This window comes from Sitophilus oryzae, unplaced genomic scaffold (genome assembly GCF_002938485.1).
Source record: "Sitophilus oryzae breed Bouriz unplaced genomic scaffold, Soryzae_2.0 scaffold_177_pilon_pilon, whole genome shotgun sequence".
In the NCBI taxonomy this organism is placed as follows: domain Eukaryota; kingdom Metazoa; phylum Arthropoda; class Insecta; order Coleoptera; family Curculionidae; genus Sitophilus; species Sitophilus oryzae.
In genome coordinates this window covers 713060-729987 of record NW_022146479.1, presented here as the reverse complement: position 1 = coordinate 729987, position 16928 = coordinate 713060, and the positions used below count along the sequence as shown (strand labels likewise).

The 16928-nt window shown below is 34.3% G+C and overlaps 2 protein-coding genes across 2 annotated transcripts; one reads left to right on the top strand and one right to left on the bottom strand.

Annotated features, from left to right (window-relative positions):
• Positions 1-5192: 5192 nt before the first annotated feature.
• On the bottom strand, positions 5193-6354 carry LOC115882193 (putative lipoyltransferase 2, mitochondrial). The gene is made up of 3 exons (XM_030900091.1): positions 5885-6354; positions 5615-5829; positions 5193-5560 (listed from the first exon to the last, which is right to left on the bottom strand). Exons 1-3 carry the CDS (start codon positions 6102-6104, stop codon positions 5261-5263), a joined length of 735 nt encoding a protein of 244 aa, XP_030755951.1. The 5' UTR covers positions 6105-6354; the 3' UTR covers positions 5193-5260.
• A 271-nt stretch (positions 6355-6625) lies between these two features.
• On the top strand, positions 6626-15128 carry LOC115882192 (heat shock 70 kDa protein cognate 5). Its single transcript, XM_030900090.1, has 12 exons — positions 6626-6865; positions 7058-7110; positions 7170-7439; positions 7499-7646; positions 7707-7867; positions 8675-9001; positions 9054-9377; positions 9439-9572; positions 10787-10918; positions 10977-11143; positions 11193-11354; positions 14639-15128. Exons 1-12 carry the CDS (start codon positions 6764-6766, stop codon positions 14726-14728), a joined length of 2070 nt encoding a protein of 689 aa, XP_030755950.1. The 5' UTR covers positions 6626-6763; the 3' UTR covers positions 14729-15128.
• Positions 15129-16928: the final 1800 nt, after the last annotated feature.

Here is a 16928-nt window from a genome sequence, read left to right as displayed (position 1 = left end):
TTAATAATTTATAGTAATATAGATTAATTTTTTCTATTTAGGGTATCTCCGATTTGTTAAAGAAGGGAATGCAATTACCGGGATATTCTATGAGAAAATTTTTAAATTGTGAGTGTTAACAAGAAGTTCAATACTGCAAGAAGCTTATATTTAAAAAATAAGTGTTCTAATTATATATGCATAAACAAAAATAAATTATTACTAGATGTTTTCAGAATACTGATATATGGCAAATTTACTTAAAAGCGTAGTCTAGGTACTAGGCATATTCAGGGTGATCAATCAAGTGCAAATATTTTCAGGGCTGGTAGACCGCGATAAAACAAACATATTTTCTTTTTACTGTTTTTCAAATAAGTCCAAAATAACCGAGTTATTTTACTTATTTCCAAAAAAAATGATTTTTGCTTAAATTTTGAGAACCACTGGATCTTTTCTGGGTTTTCTTTCTTCTAAATATACCTATGTTGCCATATTATCAAACCAAACCAAACCAAACTAAAAAAAAATCCAAAAAATATTTCAAGAAATTCCAAATTTTCAAATGTTTTTTGAAACAGCCTGTATGATAATTTTGTACCTAATAAACCTCTAAAATAGTTCAGTACAAACCACAGTGAGTTCAACAATTTCTATCTGATGTTATCAGATTAAAATATATATTTACAGAACTGTCAAAATGGCAAATGTATTAGGAGGCATTCTTTGGTTCTTAATCCTAATAACTTTTGCATTTCCAATAGCATATTATTGCGCGGGCTTCTATATCTTGGTTTACTGTTTTACCCAAGTTTGTACATTTTGTGAGGTAAGCCATAGTAAATTGTAATTTTTAATTAATAATATATAGTAATATAGATTATAATCTTTTCTATTTTTAGGGTTCCTCCGATTTGTTAGAAAAGGGAATGCAGTTACCTGGATATTCTGTGAGAAAAATTTTAAATTGTGAGTGTTAACAAGAATAAGTGTTATAAAATACCTACTTATAATATAATATATATATATATATATATATATATATATATATATATATATATATATATATATATATATATATATATATATATATATATATATATATATATATATATATATATATATATATATATATATCATCATTCATTCTAGAATCAGATATATATATATATATATATATATATATATATATATATATATATATATATATATATATATATATATATATATATATATATATATATATATATATATATATATATATATATCTTCATTATGTCCTTCCATCCTGGGGTTGCTGCGCAACAAAATTTGATCATATTTTCAAACTTCAAAAGGGAGCAGTTCGATATTAATTGGGACTGAACAGCAGAACTCACTGGCAGAGTTTCCTTAAAAGTTTCAAAATACTGACCCTTCCTTTTTCATTCATTTGTTCGCTTAATCCTCAAGCACAATATCTGCTATTCCCGAAAGGCCATCTCACAACTATCCACTTAGGAAGGCGGATCATGATCTTTATCTGCCAACCCCGAGCTCAGATCTAGTTAAAGGCTCAATACTGTACAATGCCAAAGCAGTCCGATGGATTCTTAGTACTGCAGTCCTTTTAAATTTAAAACTCCCTCCATAGAAAACAAAAACAGAATAGTCAATCATCTCATACTATCTCAACTTATACTATCACTGTAATACGTTCACAGTCATTTTGATGTGACAAACAAAAATAAGTATAAACAAAAATAAATTATTAGATGTTTTTAGAATACTGATATGACAAATATCTACTTAAAAGCGTAGTGTAGGCAAAAATTACTCGTACATATATAAATACATACTGCCATTACTCGCTGACGAGTATTTGACACGCATCAGAACCTCGATAAAACAAAAGGCGATAAAACAAAGGCGCAAGGCGTTTTCTTTCATGAGCTTTTCTGTGACTGAAAAGCCCGATACGCGATTTTATCTCTCTTCCGCACTCCGGACATTCAAAAATCTCATTGCCAGGCAAAGATTACATGCATGGTGTAGGTACTAGCGGTACTAGGTATATTATACTAGTGATGGGTATACCGGTTCCACATGAGTCGCGTTGCAATAACGACCGTTCCAGAGAAATACCGCGATTTTGTAATCGGGGTTCCGACTTCCAAAGTGTCGCGGTCCTCGCTTATGCAGTATTTCTGCCATTAGTACCTACCTACTCCCAACATGCTCCCACCTAGTGCCAGTGTTGTCAGGTTCTTACAATTATTGTACCAGCTGTCACAACCATGCGTGCAACCATTCTCATGATATGCAGAAGACTGGCGGGAAATAGGTGGGGCTGCGCCCCTAACATTTTGCGCTGGATGTATACCATGATAGTAAGTCCCATGATTACTTATGGAGCAGTTGCTTGGTATACAAAACTAGAGCAACGTACAGCAAGGCAAAACCTGTGCAAAGTACAGAGACTGGCATGTATCTGCATCACAGGTGCCATGAGAACATGTCCAACAGCAGCAATGGAGGTCATTCTAGACCTAACACCACTGCATATTGTCGTCGGTAGTTATGCCAATGCGACAATGATTAGAATGGTTACTGACGGAAACAGTACTGGGAGAATTTTCAGGTCATGTTTGGAACACCCTCAAAAAGAAAATTCCACTTCTCAAACTCCCAGTGGATAACATACCAAGAATTTACAACTTTGAGAAACACCTCACTGTAGTATTGAGTAATAAAAAGGATTGGGAAGAAAGAAACGCTTACTCAGCATATAAAAGACCATACCATCACGTGGTATACTGATGCTTCCAAAACCAAAGCAGGGACTATTTGGGGCGAAAACTGAATACTCCGAACCAATGGGCATCTACCCCAGTGTCCTTCAGGCAGAAATTTGCGCTATCGAAAGATGCGTACAATTTATCTTAGATAGGAACTATCGAAAACAAGAAATTGCCATCCTATCCGATAGTCAAGCAGCACTTAACGCGATCAACTCAGTAACCATCAATTCGAAGTTGGTCAAAGAATGCCTAGAGAAGCTTAACAAATTAGGCAAAGAAAATAAAGTCTTCCTACTCTGGGTGCCTGCTTACCAAGGGATAGAAGGCAATGAAAAAGCAAATGATCTAGCTAGAAAAGGAACGAACACTCCACTAACTGGACCAGAACCGTTCTGTTTTCCAAACGGGAACCAACTGAAAGAGGAACTGAAGAATCTGGAAGACTCCATCCGTAACTTGGAATGGGTATCCTCCAACGGTCTAAGACACTCGAAAAAGTTCCTTAGAACTTATGACCGAGAAAAATCAAAGGTTTTCCTTGAGTAAAAACAATCTTTGGATTGTCACGGGGTTTCTAACAGGACACTGTCTCCTCAACGAACACCTCAGTAGGCTGAAACTGAGAAACAACGGCGAATGCAGATTTTGTGGGGAAAATGGGGAAACACCAGAACACCTTATCACTGAGTGCGCCGAGACGGCGACCATTCGTGCCATGAACCTTGGTACGTCTGATGTCGAGGATGGAGAGCTGGCCTCTGTGGAGCCGTCTCAGATACTGGCTTTTCTTAAAGCCCTGAGACTGTATGATGAGTTATAACTCGTTATAACTCAAGAAAGGGGAATACACAATAGATCTATAAGGTCGCGGTGATTAACTTCCCTCCTAAACATTCTACATTCTACAACCATTCGTGCCAGCGTGCCAGAAGCTTAGGTACAACTGATATTGGAGATGGAGAATTACCCTCTATAGAACCGTCCCAGATACTGGCTTTTGTCAAAGCCCTGGGACTGTATGATGAGTTATAACTCAAGGAAGGGGGACACGATAGATCTGTAAAGTCGCAGTGATCAACCCCCACTCATTCTACATTCTACCAGCTCAAAATACAATTTGCTGAGATTTATTGACTTTTCCACCACCTTTTTTACAAACTGCAAATTTTAAAAATAAAACTTTCGTAATGATATAAATTGTATTTTTAAATTTATTATAGAAAATGATAGAAGTTCTAGCAACACTGCCCCCATCCCTGCCGTTATGTCTGTGTCCGTGTAAATTCATTATACAGGGTGTCAGTGGCGGATACAGAGGGGGGCCCATGGGGCCCGGGCCCCCCCTAAAACCTGTAAATTGTGTTAAATATTAGGCTTTTGGGTTAAAAATGGCGCCCTAGAAAGCATGTTCTACATTACTTTTTATTTTGGACCCCCCCTAAAATAAATTCCTGTATCCGCCCTGCAGGGTGTCTTAATATTCCGTGAACATAGAACTACTACCTATTTTAGTCTTTCTAAGTATTTATCACATTGTTGTCACTTGTAAAAAAGCCACAACGCATAGTTTTTAACAAAAACATTTTTGAAGAAGTTTTTTTTTAAAAGCAGACCTATAAAATATACAGGGAGTTCCAATAATTTGTGGACAAAGGACAAGTACGTATTTTTGAATCAAAATTAGTTATTAATTAATTAGGTAATTGCACATAATTTACCTTTATACAGAAGTGCTTCGTTTGTCCGTTAGAGGGCATCAATAAAAATAAACCCGAACGTTAATTAATTTAAAATTTATTCATTTTTTTAAATTTTTTATGAAACGGAATTTTTTCTTAACTTTTTATGAAACTTAATTTTTTGGTGCCCTTTAAGTGGACAAACGAAGCACTTTTTTTTAGAGGTAAACTCAGAGACAATAGACTTGATTCCAAAAATACGTAGTAGTTCTATCTCCACGGAATACTGGGACACTCTGTATATTTGAATCACCTTGTTTTTCTTGTATGAAAATACCTATATACACCCTTATACACCCAACCGCCAAACGATATTTTTACGGAATACTTTAATACTAATGTAATTTATATAGGGTGTTTCAAAAAAACATGTGCCATGTCTCTTGGAGACATCGTGCAAAGCGGTCAGCCGTTGTGTCCCCTGAAGGCGCCTTTGGTTTTTGCTCCCAATAATTTTTGCACTTCCAATAGCAGAATTTTGAGCATGGTTCTACATTTTATGTTTATTCCAAAGTCTGTATAACTTGCGAGGTAAAAAAATAAAATGATAATTTTTTGTGGAATAAAATTAAAATAAATCCTTTTTTAGTTTTGCTCGGATTTATTATATAGTCAAAAAGGAGCTACCTGGATTTTGTATGAAAACAATTATTCTAAAATGCGAGTGTTACGAAAAAAAGTTTTATTGCAATAAGCTCAATAAACACAATTTAAAAATGTTCTAATTAAAGTGTTACATAAAATATATATACAAAAATAAATTTATCCTAAATTCTGTACCACTTCTGGCCCACTTTTAAGTTGACTCAAAATACTTTGAGCTTCCTGCTCAGATATATCAGTTGTATCACAATCGAACACAGAACGGAAACTTTTGATAAACTCAGGTATCACTTCATCTACAGTTACATTCCTTTGTAATTCCCTAGATAGACTTGTAACTCCTTTCCCTTCAATTCCGCAAGGAACAATATGATCAAACCACTTTAAATCCGTGTTACAGTTCAATGCCAAACCGTGCGTCGTAATAAAACGACTACCGTGAATACCTATAGCGCAAATCTACAGAAAAATTGGTAATGCATGTCTGCTTTAATAAGAATACATACGTTTTACTTTATTATCGCCAATCCAAACTCCAGTATGAGGCGAAGTTTCTGCGTGTAAATAAAATTTTTTACACAAATTTATCACGGTTTTCTCAATTTGACAAACGTACCATCGCATGCTTGGTTTAAAATGTTTTAGATTTAAAATAGGGTATACAACTAACTGTCCAGGTCCATGAAAAGTTATTAAACCACCTCTATTTGTTCGATGGAACTCTGCACCTGAGATATATAAAGTTAATTTTATAAACAAAAAGAATATACAACAAATCACAACCTTTTTTTCTTAGTTCATTTTCTTCATGTACGGTGTACTGATTGGAACGGATTCCAACAGTATACACAGGTGAATGTTCTAAACAGAGCAACGTATTTTTAATTCTATTTTCTACATCATTGTGAAGAGTAGATAAATGTTTTTGAAGTTTTAGTCCTTGGCAGTAATCCAGTTTACCAATTTTCCATACCTTAACTAATTTGTCTAAACTATTCACCATTTTTAAAAATTATTGAGATGAAGATAACGAGAGTATTGCACAGTTCTTAAATTAAAAAATCAACATTAAAACAAATAGGTTATAAAATCTCTAATCAAGAAATCAAGTCCACAGATCACAGCTAATCACAGCTCATCACAATCACCCAGTCACCACAGATGAGCTGATATGCGCATGATCACAAATCACAAGTGTGATAAAATCACTGGATCAAATCCTGATCATTTTTTACATTTTTAAAATTCATGTTTGTATAACGAGTTGCATAAGCTATATTTCCACAGATCACGTAAATATATTTCTTAACTATAACTTGTCATAATTATTTGTACTTGGTAATTATTTCAATAAATAATCAATTTATTGATTTTTAACTGGATTTTGTCTCGTAATTAGCAACATCATTGATTTCGCCTTGTAATTACTAATTTACAACAAAGGAATGTTCTAGAATTTATTTAATTTTCCCTCTTATCTACAAATGATTTGATTGGTCAGGCATTCAGGACGGCGCCGCGTACCGGCTGCTTTTTAAATCATTGCGTAACATTTGTCTGTCAGAATTTGCCGGAAACCATCTTTTCAAGTTTTTCTTGCACGTGAAAAACGAATAACTTCGATTAAAGTTTCCAAAAGTAGTAAATCCAAATTAATTAAAAATGCTCTCGGCCGCTCGTGCGTTTAATAAAGCCGCTTCACAGTGCTCAAAATTAACAAACGGTCTTACTCCCACGCCGAAATTGAGTAGTTTGTTGAATTCTGTAAGTATCCCATTTTAGTTTTATTTACCCCCGTTTGCAATGAAATAATGCGGGAGGGTGCTCTTTTGCTAAGTGTTGTTATAGATATGTAGTTTATACAATTACGTGTTACTTAAAATTGTTTTTTAAAAAATGAAAATTGAGGGTTAGAACTGCTACATTGCGTCACTAAAATCATTGTTCTTTCCGTAGAATTTGATCCCAAGTGTTTCCCTTCATCCTAAATATGACCAGTTACGATTTAAGTAAGTTTACAATTGGTAGTACTAGACCAAAATCATTAATATGTCATATTTTCTTTTAGATCTGATGCGATTAGGGGTGCAGTTATTGGAATTGACTTGGGTACAACCAATTCATGTGTCGCTGTCATGGAGGGTAAACAAGCTAAAGTAATAGAAAATTCCGAAGGTTCTAGAACAACACCTTCAGTTGTTGCATTCACTAAAGATGGAGAAAGGCTTGTCGGTATGCCAGCTAAAAGACAAGCAGTTACAAACTCTGCCAATACTTTTTATGCGACAAAGAGATTGATTGGAAGGCGATTTGATGACCCAGAAGTAACAAAGGATATGTAATGAATTTCAGCATAATTGAAGTACACATAGTAGTTGACATTTTTATGTTTTTTAGGAATAATGTATCCTACAAAATTGTTAAGGCTAGCAATGGAGATGCTTGGGTTCAAGGTACCGATGGCAAGATGTATTCACCCAGTCAGATTGGAGCTTTTGTATTGATCAAAATGAAGGAAACTGCAGAAGCTTACTTGAATACTAAAGTATGTACTTTTTTCTCTAATTGGAAGCAATAAAATATAAAAAAATGTCATTTCTTAAAGGTCAAAAATGCTGTAATTACTGTGCCTGCCTATTTTAACGACTCTCAGAGACAAGCTACTAAGGATGCCGGACAAATTTCTGGCTTAAATGTTTTGAGAGTAATCAATGAACCGACTGCTGCCGCTTTAGCTTATGGAATGGACAAAACTGAAGACAAAATGTAAGTATTTTTTAGAGATATCTTTAGGAAAATTAATAAAAGATAGTATGCACGTCATCAAAATATTTGACATTTGCATGTTCCAATGTTGCCAAGGCTACTTTTTTTACTTTGACCTTGGACAACTGTCAATTAAAGCTTGTAATTTTGTCACTGATATTTCACTGCAATTTTAAATACATATACAAGTGTCTTTTTTCAATGTGAGATTATTAACAAGTTTTCTGAATAAAAGCTGAAAAATTAAAGTTCTAATAGGTTAACATTAGTGTTCACTTTTTGTGTGAGATTCTACTCATAGTCTAAACTGATATTGAGTGCAGCAGAAACATGCTGAAAGGTCTATGTTAAAAAAAAATAAATGCTGTAAAACTTAAGTAATAATATCAATTTTTATTTCTCTAACGTTCTTTAACTGCAAAGGGGGCTTGCCATGATCTTGAAAATACCCAAGAGGAAACTTGTAAAGGGAAAAAACAGCTTTAAATATACAAAGTTGGTTTTGAACATGTACTCGGATTTTATACATTTTCTACTAAATATTCTACATTTTCGACATTTTCTAAGCATTTTTCTACATACACATAGAAAATTAATTTTCTACGTGTCGTTACCCAACCCTGGATGACGTGCACGACGCCAACTTTTCTTGATTTCTTTATAGTTTAGAAAATAACATGATGTTTGAGAAGTATTTGCTACTCTTGAAGAACCATGATGTAAATACACATTCTGATATTTCACTTGATATCGACTTTTATTGATTTCTCTATATGCTTATATAACAGTTTGGTTTTCTTTTAATAGTATTGCTGTTTATGACTTGGGTGGTGGTACTTTCGATATATCGATTTTGGAAATCCAAAAGGGTGTCTTCGAAGTCAAGTCAACTAACGGCGACACATTCCTAGGAGGTGAAGATTTCGATAATGTTCTAGTTAACTTTTTGGCTTCGGAATTTAAAAAGGAACAAGGCGTCGATGTGGCCAAAGACCCAATGGCGATGCAGCGTTTGAAAGAAGCCGCGGAAAAAGCCAAAATTGAACTGTCATCTGGATTGCAAACCGACATCAACTTACCTTATCTGACTGTCAACGAATCCGGCCCTAAACATATGAATCTCAAATTAACTAGGTAATATAAGAGAGTATTTTGTGTCTAAATGTTCTAACAATGAGTATTATAGATCAAAGTTTGAAAGTTTGGTGGGTGATCTGATCAAAAGAACTGTTTCTCCATGCCAAAAGGCTCTGAAGGATGCTGAAGTGTCAAAGGCCGAGGTTGGAGAAGTTTTATTGGTAGGAGGTATGACTAGGATGCCAAAAGTACAGTCAACTGTACAAGACATTTTTGGAAAACAGCCTAGCAGAGCAGTCAATCCTGACGAAGCTGTAGCGGTCGGTGCAGCTGTTCAAGGTGGTGTCCTTGCTGGTGATGTTACAGATGTATTATTGTTAGATGTTACGCCACTGTCTTTGGGTATTGAGACCCTTGGAGGTGTATTCACAAGGTAAAATAGTGTATTCAGAATGGTTAATGAGTTTTTAATTTGGATTATTGTATCTTTTCAGGCTTATTAACCGAAACACAACCATTCCTACAAAGAAATCTCAAGTTTTCTCAACTGCTGCCGATGGACAAACCCAAGTCGAGATTAAAGTATTCCAAGGAGAACGTGAAATGGCAGCAAATAACAAAATTTTAGGTAGATTATTATTTAACATCAAAATAAAAACACTAAATCATCACAATACACCAAAACACTTTTACTTTTACACTGGACGCGCGTTTCGCTAACCATGTTAGCATCATCAGCAGATGATCAAGGGATAACTCTCTATCAAACGGTATTGAAAAATACTTTGTTGTATCTTTCTCCACTTGAAAAGTCGAATTTTCAGAAATCAACAACTTATACCTACGTTTTCTAATTATTTTATCAACTAGTGAAGGAGAATATCCATTACACTCGGCTACATTCCTAATGTAATCTCTTTCTATTTCATATTTTTCTTTGGTAAGTGGAAAACTAAGTAATCTATGAACTAAGAAATTTAAACTAGCCATTTTATGTTCAACACTATGATATGATTCATTAAACAAATAAATCTTTATTGACTACGTAAATAAACAGATAAGAATTCATAAAAATACTAAAAGTTAGAAAAAAAAAACAATACACTGAGGCAAAGTGTGTTACATTAAATACATACAAGACAAACAACAATTTAAGAATTTTTGTACAAATAAATCAAATTAAATCTTACAAAGGAACATTAGGAATATATCTGCGTGTTGTGGTATTTTTCCTATAGATATCAAATTCCAGACAATTATTAATATTTCTAATGACTAATACACCTAGAAATGGTAATCTATCATTGTTCTCAATTTCATGTGTAAATTTAATGGAAGGAGAACCATTATTTAACTTAGAAATAAAATTTATCTATGGTGTCTTAATGTGTGTAAAAATCAGCAAAAATATCATCCACATACCTAAACCATACTCTTGGAAAATACTCTAACCGATTCTTAGCCTCCACTTCAAACCTGCTCATGAATAAATTAGCCAAAAATGGAGACAATGGATTACCCATTGCTGTACCTTCCCGCTATTCAAAAAAGTTGTTATTAAATTGTAAACAATTTTGTTTCATACATAACGGTGTAAGCTCAATATATTCAAACACAGTTTTGTTGTCGAGACCATTTGCGTTCAGTAATTCCTTCAAGTAGCCTAAAGTATGTAGAATTGGAACACTAGGGAACAACGTAGATACATCAAAGGAGACCAAAATTTCACCTTCATGCAATGTTATATTTTTAATTTTGTTAATGAATTCAATATTATTTTTAACTGTTAACTTATTTTAATTTTGTTGACGAATTGTAACTATTTTTTTTAATTGCCCACAGGACAGTTTTCTTTGATTGGTATTCCACCTGCACCCAGAGGTGTGCCACAGATTGAAGTTACTTTCGACATTGATGCCAATGGTATTGTGCATGTATCCGCCAGAGACAAAGGCACTGGAAAAGAACAACAAAGTTAGTTGGTTAATTTATGTGTAGGTTTATTTTGTTACAATTGATTTATTGTTTTTAGTTGTCATCCAATCTTCTGGTGGTCTTAGCAAAGACGAAATCGAAAATATGGTCAAAAACGCTGAACAGTACGCTCAACAGGATAAGGTTAAGAAGGACAGAGTGGAAGCAATCAACCAGGCTGAAGGAATCTTGCACGACACAGAAACTAAGATGGAAGAATATAAAGTAAGGAAAATGTTTTACTTGAATTGAACTAATGATTTTTGTGTTTCAGGCACAATTACCACAAGAGGAATGCGACAAACTACGAGTAGAAATTGAGAAAGTTAAGGAATTGCTTGCAAAGAAAGACGATGCCGACCCTGAAGAAATCCGTAAATCCACAACAGCCCTGCAACAAAGTTCTTTAAAACTCTTCGAAATGGCGTACAAAAAGGTAAGGTTACAGTTTTTTTTATATTTTGAAGTATATACCGGGTGAGTCTTAAATAAGTGCAAATCTTTTCAGGGCTGGTAGATCTCGATAAAAGAAACATATTTTCGCTTCACCGTTTTTCAAATAAGTCCAAAATAACCGAGTTATTACTTTGAAAATTTAGGGAAAAAAATATTTTTTGCTCAAATTTTGAAAATCACTGGATCTTTTCCGAGTTTTCTTTCTTGTAAATTTAATATACTACGGGAAATTTTGTTTTTTAACTAAAAAAATTCCAAAAAATGTTTCGAAATATATTACCGCTAAAAATATTTGCACTTATTTAAGACTCACGTTGTATATTGAGAAAATGGTTACACTTGTTGAATTTGACACCTTGTCAGTTTAATAATATATCGTATGATCGAATAAAAACGGCGTCAGCGATGGCTATGAAATGAAGATCGCTGTATTTTATATGTAAAATTATATGGGAACTGTCATCAATCTTCATTTCGTAGCCATCGCTCGTTTTTTCCTTTGAATAAAATGATTAAGGAAGGAGTATAATGCTATCCAGGTATTCATCCATGGTAGACGGACAAAGGACCCTGCGATTTTTTTTTGACGATTCATTTGGCACATTTGAATTTGATTTGAAATTTTGTGGATTTGTGAGTCTTTACTGAGCTTATTTTATGTTAATTTTTATTTATTCTATTACTGATAGTTGTTTAAAAGTAGAAAATCTAGAAGGAAATTGTGGGCAGAACTTAAATTAACAGTCAGCCCCGGATCTAAGGGGGGGCAAACCGGAGCACCTGCCCCGGGCGCCAGTGTGAAGGAGCGCCAAAATCATTTTATAATGCGGTTGAAAATCAACAAAATTGCTACATAAAGCGCCTAGTATGCACTTTACGTTCTTCTATCAAGTATTCGTTTAATTTTAAAACGCTGTGTTAGTTTTTGAACACATTCTAAAGTTTCATTCAGAACCTCGCAATTAGTGGAATAAATTAGCGGTTTCAATTATTACACTTTATACTTTTTAATTTACGGGCATTCACAATGTTTAAAAAATACAATTAAAATTAATAGAATATCCTAGCAACAGCTTGCGGTAGTCAGTTGTATCCATAAAGAAAGCCAAATATTTAGCTTATAAAACAATAAACTTTTGATTTCTAACCACGATTTCTCTTGACGGATCAATGGCCAAAATGACATTTCCCGCAAAATTTGAAGTATAATTAGTGGAAAAGTCAAAAGTTTGTTTAGTTTTTCTACTAATTGAAAATGACTACCACTAATTTAGACGTTCTGAATGCTTACATTGAAATTACAGAAACAAACTTCTACGCTAATTAAAACCACTAATTTATTCAACTAATTCGGAGGTTCTGAATGAAGCTTAAGGGCTCATTCTGTCCCGTTTACGAAAAATGCCTACCTATATCTAGATATTTCTAAGTTTTTTAAATTAATTTATTGCAAACGCTGGAGAGAGGGGGCGCTACTATCAATTTTTTGCCCCGGTTCAAAAAAATTGTAGATCCGGGGCTGTTAACAGTGACACTATTGCGATTTATTGAAAAAGACTGTAAAATAGTTGGTTGTGTAGCGTGCGGCAGATCTCGGTCAAAAATTGAGGGAAATAATGGAATAACTTTTCGCTAGTAAGTGACTATAATATAATCTGGGGGGGCATACTTGTAGTAAACTGATCATTTATGAAATTCACTTAAAATGAAGCAATTATATATTTTTCTTGCATTTTTGCTTTTATGTACTACTTGTCAAAGATTAGATGTCAAAGAATTTAGGTACGTCAATTTGGCCACAGATTATACAGATTATAAACTTTGTTTTTTTTATTGTTTTTCGTGGTTCCAATTTTCGGAATCGGGCACTAGTTCGGTTACTAGTTTGTGCACATAGCACGCCCACTTATGGCCTCTAAAATTTTGTGCACAGCGCCTGACCGGTCCAGTTATTAGAGTGATATCGGAAAACCGAATAGCGTCATGTAGTATTTACGCGTCCCTTATTTTGACAGTTACGATATGCGCGAGTAAATTTTTAACGCAACGCCCGTTAATAACGTTACCGCCTGACGTAATTTGCGGATCAATTACACAAAGCGCTATTTCTAAATAACGTTTAAAAATTGCTTAAATGGGTGTGTGCGGGTATTTGACAACCGGGGCCGGCCGGCGAGATCTTTTATTTTAGGTTATGTTTGAATTGTTTTGAATAGTGGGACTAGTTTTAATTAAATAAATATGGCTCAAAATATGGATTCCACCTCTTCCAATATTAAAGAACCTATAAAGAGGCTTAGGTTTACAGCAGATGATGACTTAGCCCTTCTAAGAGAATTTGTTGCCCTAAACCCACTGACAGACGTTGAACAATAAAGCACTGGAAATAAGCACTTTAGCCCTTTAGTTTTAAAATACCTAGTAAACAAAACAATTTCAAAGTTTTAAATTCAAAGTTAGGTTAAGTTTAAATAGCGGACGCGACGCGAACAGAATTCTTTCCGATCCGATAAGTATAAATGAAGAGTTAGTACCACCTCACGTAAAGGAAATAACACCTGGCGTTATTAACGTCTATGCACGCTATTCGGTTTACCGATATCTCTCTATTACGCTGTTTATTGTTATTTTACGCGAGTTTATTTTTGCGCACAGGAAATTTTACTCGTTTGCTCATCGTCATAAAAAACAATTTTCGTACATTCGTACCACGAATTAGGGATAAGATTTTTATCTGTATACATATAGTATACCTAATCTGTGATTTGGCTTACCTGCTTCAGTAGCGTATCGGATGTTTGTGTTAATAAATAATTATTATAACTTATCTATTTTTTTATTAGAATTGTATATTTTTATAACAATTTTAATAACTACCGACATTTATTCTCAGTATAAAATAAAACAACAAAGTATTGAGTCTACCCCACCTCTACCCTACATCATATTTTTACGTTTTGAATAAAATTAGAACGGCACTGATAAACCGGAATTTAAGTCAACCATTCTAGTTGATATGCTCCTTCCATTACTTTTTTTTCAAAGATGAAAGAAGTTTTTTTTATGAAATATCATTTTGAAAAAGTCATTTTCATGACCAGAGTTCTTCAGTTAAATAAAAAAAAATTAAAATAACATGATGTTGAGAAGTATTTGCTACTCTTGAAGAACCATGATGTAAATACACATTCTGATATTTATTTACCTCTTAATGATTTAATTTTAGTTTTTTTTAAGTAATATAATTTTTGTTTGTCTTTCTAGATGGCAGCTGAAAGGGAAGGAAGCAGCAGTCAAAGTCAAGAACAACAGTCATCAGAAGAACCAAAAGAAAAGAAGGAAGAAAAGAATTAAATTATCTCAGTATAATAAAGGGACAATTTTTTTTTTCAATTAGTTGCTATCGCGCAACTGAGCCTTATGTATAGCGTTTTTAGGTTCAGTTGTTAGGTTTTCCAATTAATAAAGTGCGAAAATGTGATTTCTTGCGCGTATTAATTCGAAGGCGACCAAGATTTTCTCGACTGAACTAGAAAGACAGGGTGTGCTAGTGGAATAGAGAATGTGCAGTGTTACTGTTTTTTTTTATATAATATTAATTTTGGAGATGAAATTTAGTGTACAGGTTATATTTTTTGTCACGGAAGAAATTTGACAGTTGAACTGTCAATATGAATGTTCTCCAATAAATTCTGTGTTATAAATTGTTAATTTTTAACAATTGTATGTTAAAATACATGTTTCTAGAAAATTATTTTTTATGTATTTCATTTTTATTATATTTAGTCCACTACCAATAGACCATAATGAACTGTCTGACCACCCTATACAGGGTGGTCCATCGAAAACGTTCCGCAAGGCATAGTGGCCAGGGTATTTCTTTTTTCAAAAAATCCAAAAACACGTCAATTTTGTTTGTGAGGGGGACAACTTTTGCCCCAAAAATTATTGCAAAATCTTCAACCCTCTAAGCGGGGGTGTCATCCCATAACTATTTTCAAATGGGAAGGGGGGTCAAGCGACACCGCAATGAAAAGAGCTTTATATTCTCTATACTTTCCCGCTTCGTTTTTGAAAATCGGTCCAGTCATTGAGAAAATATGAAGGGTTGAAATTTGAAAAGTTTATTTATAATTTATCAGAGTAAATGATACGGATAAATTTCTTCGACCAATTTGCTGTTTTTTCTTATTATTTCTAGATGTTTACGCATTTTTTCACTTGCCACAAGGTTGAACGATCAGATGCGGTAGTTGCTAGATAGCTGTTCTGTGACTTGTGCATTGAAGTTCTTCCCATTCTCACTTCGTTCATTTCCAAAAATACCAGCCCACACGTTCAATATCTGAGGGTTTTGTGTGTGCACCTCGTGAAAAACCCTGGGGTTGTCATCAGCCCAATACCGACAGATGTGCCGTTTAACTACACCGTTCAAAAAGAACGTACACTCGTCCGAAAAACACACATTAAATAGGAAATTATTATCATTTGCCACTCGTTCACTCATAGTTTCATAAAATTGCAAGCGACGATCAAAATCGTATCGTTAAGTTCTTGTACCAACTGAATTTTGTACGGGTGGAACTTGCGTTTTTTAATATCCTTTGGACACTTGTACGATTCACGCCGGTCTCATTGGCTAATTTTCTTGTACTCAGCGTACTATCCATGGCAACTTGGCCCAATACGAATACCTCCATAACTTTATTTACTACAGGATTTTCCCTCTGCCTCTTTTTATTCATAACGGAACCAGTTTCGCGAAATTTTGCTACTAACTAGCGAACAATTTTGCCATAAAGGTGTTTGTCCGGATGGCGTTCATTGAATATCCGCGCAACCCGATTGCCAGAGTCATTATTTTTAAAATAAAGTTCGATTATTTCCACTTTTTCTGCAAGTGAGTACACCATAATTGTTAAAAAGTTTAACGATATTGAGAAGAACTTCAACGCACAAGTCCCAGAACAGCTATCTAGCAACTACCGCACCTGATCGTTCAACCTTGTGGCAAGTGAAAAAAAGTGAAAATCATTTTGCGTAAACATCTAGAAATACTAAGAAAAAAACAGCAAATTGGTCGAAGGAATTTATCCTTATCATTTATTCCGATAAATGTTTGAATAAATTTTTCAAATTTCAATCCTTCATATTTTCTCAATGACTCGACCGATTTTCAAGAACAAGCGGGAAAGTATAGAGAATAGAAAGCCCTTTTTATTGCGGTACCACTTGACACCCCGTCCCATTTGAAAAAAATGGGGGATGACACCCCCGCTTAGAGGGTTGAAGATTTTGCAATAATTTTTCGGGCAAAAGTTGTCCCCCTCACAAACAAAATTGACTTGTTTTTGAATTTTCTGAAAAAAAAATTATCCTGGCCCACTCCTGGCCGTTATGCTTTGCGGAACGTTTTTTGATGGGCCGCCCTGTATAATGGCTTTTTAGTAGAGCTGGGCAGATTGACCGAGTATTAAAAAAACAATAATAGACCAAGGCCAACTCGACAAGTGTCACTGTGACAGTTTTGACGTAAGAAACGTCAAAAGGCGAT